The 3,931-nt window shown below is 45.0% G+C and overlaps 1 protein-coding gene across 1 annotated transcript in view; it reads right to left on the bottom strand.

Annotated features, from left to right (window-relative positions):
- cdc14ab (cell division cycle 14Ab) overlaps window positions 1–1,171 on the bottom strand; it is a 207,255-nt gene extending 206,084 nt beyond the window's left edge. Inside the window, exon 1 of the mRNA XM_056276949.1 lies at window positions 516–1,171. Coding sequence (XP_056132924.1) covers window positions 516–597 — 82 coding nt within the window. The 5' untranslated portion in view covers window positions 598–1,171. The remainder of the gene's footprint in view (window positions 1–515) is intronic.
- Window positions 1,172–3,931: the final 2,760 nt, after the last annotated feature.

Genomic DNA, 3,931 nt, shown 5'->3' with positions numbered 1-3,931 from the left:
ACTGACTGTAGTGACCATCACCCAGTATCTATCAATACTAAAACACAACTGACTGTAGTGACCATCACCCAGTATCTATCAATACTAAAACACAACTGACTGTAGTGACCATCACCCAGTATCTATCAATACTAAAACACAACTGACTGTAGTGACCATCACCCAGTATCTATCAATACTAAAACACAACTGACTGTAGTGACCATCACCCAGTATCTATCAATACTAAAACACAACTGACTGTAGTGACCATCACCCAGTATCTATCAATACTAAAACACAACTGACTGTAGTGACCATCACCCAGTATCTATCAATACTAAAACACAACTGACTGTAGTGACCATCACCCAGTATCTATCAATACTAAAACACAACTGACTGTAGTGACCATCACCCAGTATCTATAGCAAAACAACAGGAAAACTCCCCTTCTTCAGGATCTTTGTCATATAACCAGATAAACAAAAAACAAATTCTAAACTTCACATTTCATAAACTAAGATTTAACATACCTTTAATATATTCAGACGCTCCTATTAGTTCAATGTCGTCTGCCATTTTAAACAAAGTTGAAAGGACTGAGGAATGCGTCATGACAGCTCCGTTTCTCAAAAGTCGCCAGTTTGCTTCACATAAAAACTTTGGGAGCCCGGTTCATCGGGCTGGGCTAGGCTGGGCTGGGCTAGCTCAGGCTAGGCTAGGTCAGCTCAGGTCAGGTTAGGTTAGTTAGCCTGCTGCTAGCTGACGGCTGGCGGTGGGTTAGCCGGGGTCCTGCGTCGTCCAGTCGCAAGTTAAGCCAAACTTGTCACGCTCCTCAAAAGGACCGCTGTGTGAATAGTCTCATTAAGAGACCAACAAGCTCCAACTGTGACATGATAAGTCCAGGTATGCGGTACTTTTCATGCAATTAAAAACTTCTCCAGTACATCTGTGGTAGAGTCGTTAGCTCAGGCTCAGGCTCGAGCTTGTCGGCGTCCCGTGCCCCCGGCGCCTCGAGATGTGAGCGAGTGTGATGTGAAGATTCCCTTCTTAAAGAGCCGTAACACGGCCACTCTAACGCCCCCCAGCCGCTGTCATCACCATTAACATGACGTGTAACATTGCCAACTGCTTTCGTGACACGTTACGATACAGTTCAACCTTAGAACCACTTTTTATCCCCCGTTAAAGATAAAGTTTAACCCTTGCCAACCACTTCTTATCGCCCATTCAAGTCAATTCAAGCCTAAAGCCGCGGGACTACAAGAAGCATGGCAGCCCCCTGCCACACAGGCCTGTACGGCAATGGAGAAAGGCCAAAAGGCAGTGAAACCCTATTCATGGAACTTGAAACTGAATGTAGAATTTTTTTGATAAAATATGACTAAATTCTTATTTGTAATAATTAAATACATTAAATGTTTTCAAAACTCAAACAGTAAAAAAGCAAGTGCCAAAATGCAATCTCCTAAATTCAAAAGTGCTGATTCAAGTAGTAAATTTTAGGTCATAATAATTTAGTTTCCAACAACTGGGTTATTCTCAGAAAAACGTTAACAGTAAACGAACACACGGCTACTCCTGAATAATAGCACAATTTACTAAGTACTGAGAAACTTTACTTATCCATTTGCAATGCACTTTGTGACTGATCTTAGTTATGTCGCTTACCCATCAGGTAAGGCTAGCTATTTATGTATATAGCAAATTATGGGTCAAGCAAACAAGACGGTTCTCTGGTTCACTACTGGTTACTCTGAAGGAACACCATGGTAAGCCTATTACAAACATGCATCTATGTGTTTCCTACTATCTAACAAGAACTATGAAGTATAATATGTAATATAATAAGTATAATATAGTATGACAAGCTGGAAACTCAGTCACTGAGGATGCGCAAGCCACTGCATTCATAGTACCGGTCTCAAGCCCGGATAAATGGGGAGGGTTGCATCAGGAAGGGCATCCAGCATAAAAATCTTTGCCAAATCAAATATGCGGATCGTAAGTCAGATTTCCATACCGGATCAGTCGAGGCCCGGTTTACCAACGACCGCCACCAGTACTGTTGGCCAGCAGGGTGCCGGTGCAAACAATGTTACTGTTGGGTGAAGAAGAAGGAGAGGGGGGAGGCATGTCCAGAGGCAGCGGGAGAGCAGGAAGGGTAGGAGTGTGGAGGTGAGAGTCAGAACATTGAATGTTGGTACTATGACTGGTAAAGGGAGAGAGCTGGCTGATATGATGGAGAGAAGAAAGGTAGGCACACTGTGTGTGCAAGAGACCAGGTGGAAGGGGAGTAAGGCCAGGAGCATCAGAGGTGGGGTCAAACTCTTCTACCATGGTGCCAATGGGAGGAGAAATGGGGTAGGGGTAAATCTGAAGTAAGAGTATGTCAAGAGCGTGCTGGAGGTGAAGAGAGTGTCAGACAGAGTGATGAGTATGAAGCTGGAAATCAAAGGTGTGATGATGAATGTTATCAGCACATATGCCTCGCAAGTTGGGTGTGAGATGGAAGAGAAAGAAGAATTCTGGAGTGAGTTGGATGACGTGGTGGAGAGGGTACCCAAAGAGGAGAGAGTGGTGATTGGAGCGGACTTCAATGGACATGTTGGTGAAGGGAACAGAGATGATGAGGAGGTGATGGGTAGGTATGGTGTCAAGGAGAGAAATGTGGTAGGACTGATGGTGGAGGATTTTGCAAAAAGGATGGAAATGGCTGTGGTGAATACACATTTCAAGAAGAGGGAGGAACACGGGGTGATGTATAAGAGTGGAGGAAAGTGCATACAGGTGGACTTTATCTTGTGTAGAAGGCACGATCTGAAAGGGATTAGAGACTGCAAAGTGGTGACAGGGGAGAACGTAGCTAGGCAACATCGGATGCTGGACTGTAGGATGACCTCGGAGACCAAGAAAGAGGAAGCGAGTGAAGGCAGAGCCGAAGATCAAATGGTGGAAGTTGAAGAAGGAAGACTGTTGTGTGTAGTTCAGGGAGGAGTTCAGACAGACAGGCACTGGGTGGTAGTGAAGAGTTGCCAGGTGGCTGGGCAAGCACTGCAGAAATAGTGAGGGAGACAGCTAGGAAGGTACTTGGTGTGTCATCAGGACAGAGGAAGGAAGACAAGAAGACTTGGTAGTGGAATGAGGAAGTACAGCAAAGTATACAGACGAATAAGTTGGCAAAAAAGAAGTGGGATAGTCAGAGAGATGAAGAAAGTAGACAGGAGTACAAGGAGATGCAGCGTAAAGCAAAGAGAGAGGTGGCAAAGGCAAAGGAAAAGGCGTATGGTGAGTTGTATGACAGGTTAGACACCAAGGAAGGAGAAAAGGACTTGTACCGATTGGCTAGACAGAGGGACCGAGCTAGGAAGGATGTGAAGCAGGTTAGGACGATCAAGGATAGAGATGGAAATGTGCTGACAAGCTAGGAGAGTGTGATGAGAAGGTGGAAGGAGTACTTTGATGGGCTGATGAATGAAGAAAATGAGAGAGAGAGAGAGAGAGAGAGAGAGAGAGAGAGAGAGAGAGAGAGAGAGAGAGAGAGAGAGAGAGAGAGAGAGAGAGAGAGAGAGAGAGAGAGAAGGTTGGATGATGTGGGGATAGTGAATCAGGAAGTGCGGTGGATTAGCAAGAACGAAGTGAGGGCAGCTATGAAGAGGATGAAGAGTGGAAAGGCAGTTGGTCCTGATGACATACCTGTGGAGGCATGGAGGTGTTTAGGAGAGATGGCAGTGGCGTTTTTAACTAGATTGTTCAACACAATCTTGGAAAGTGAGAGGAGGCCGGAGGAGTGGAGAAGAAGCATACTGGTACCGATTTTCAAGAACAAGGTTGATGTGCAGAACTGTAGCAACTACAGAGGTATAAAGCTGATCAGCCACAGCATGAAGATATGGGAAAGAGTAATAGAAGCTAGGTTAAGAGGAGGAGAGGTGATGATTAGCGAGCA

Source organism: Lampris incognitus, chromosome 3 (genome assembly GCF_029633865.1).
Source record: "Lampris incognitus isolate fLamInc1 chromosome 3, fLamInc1.hap2, whole genome shotgun sequence".
In the NCBI taxonomy this organism is placed as follows: Eukaryota; Metazoa; Chordata; class Actinopteri; order Lampriformes; family Lampridae; genus Lampris; species Lampris incognitus.
The sequence above is the reverse complement of the archived record's forward strand: the minus strand, read 5'-3'. Positions and strand labels throughout refer to the sequence as shown.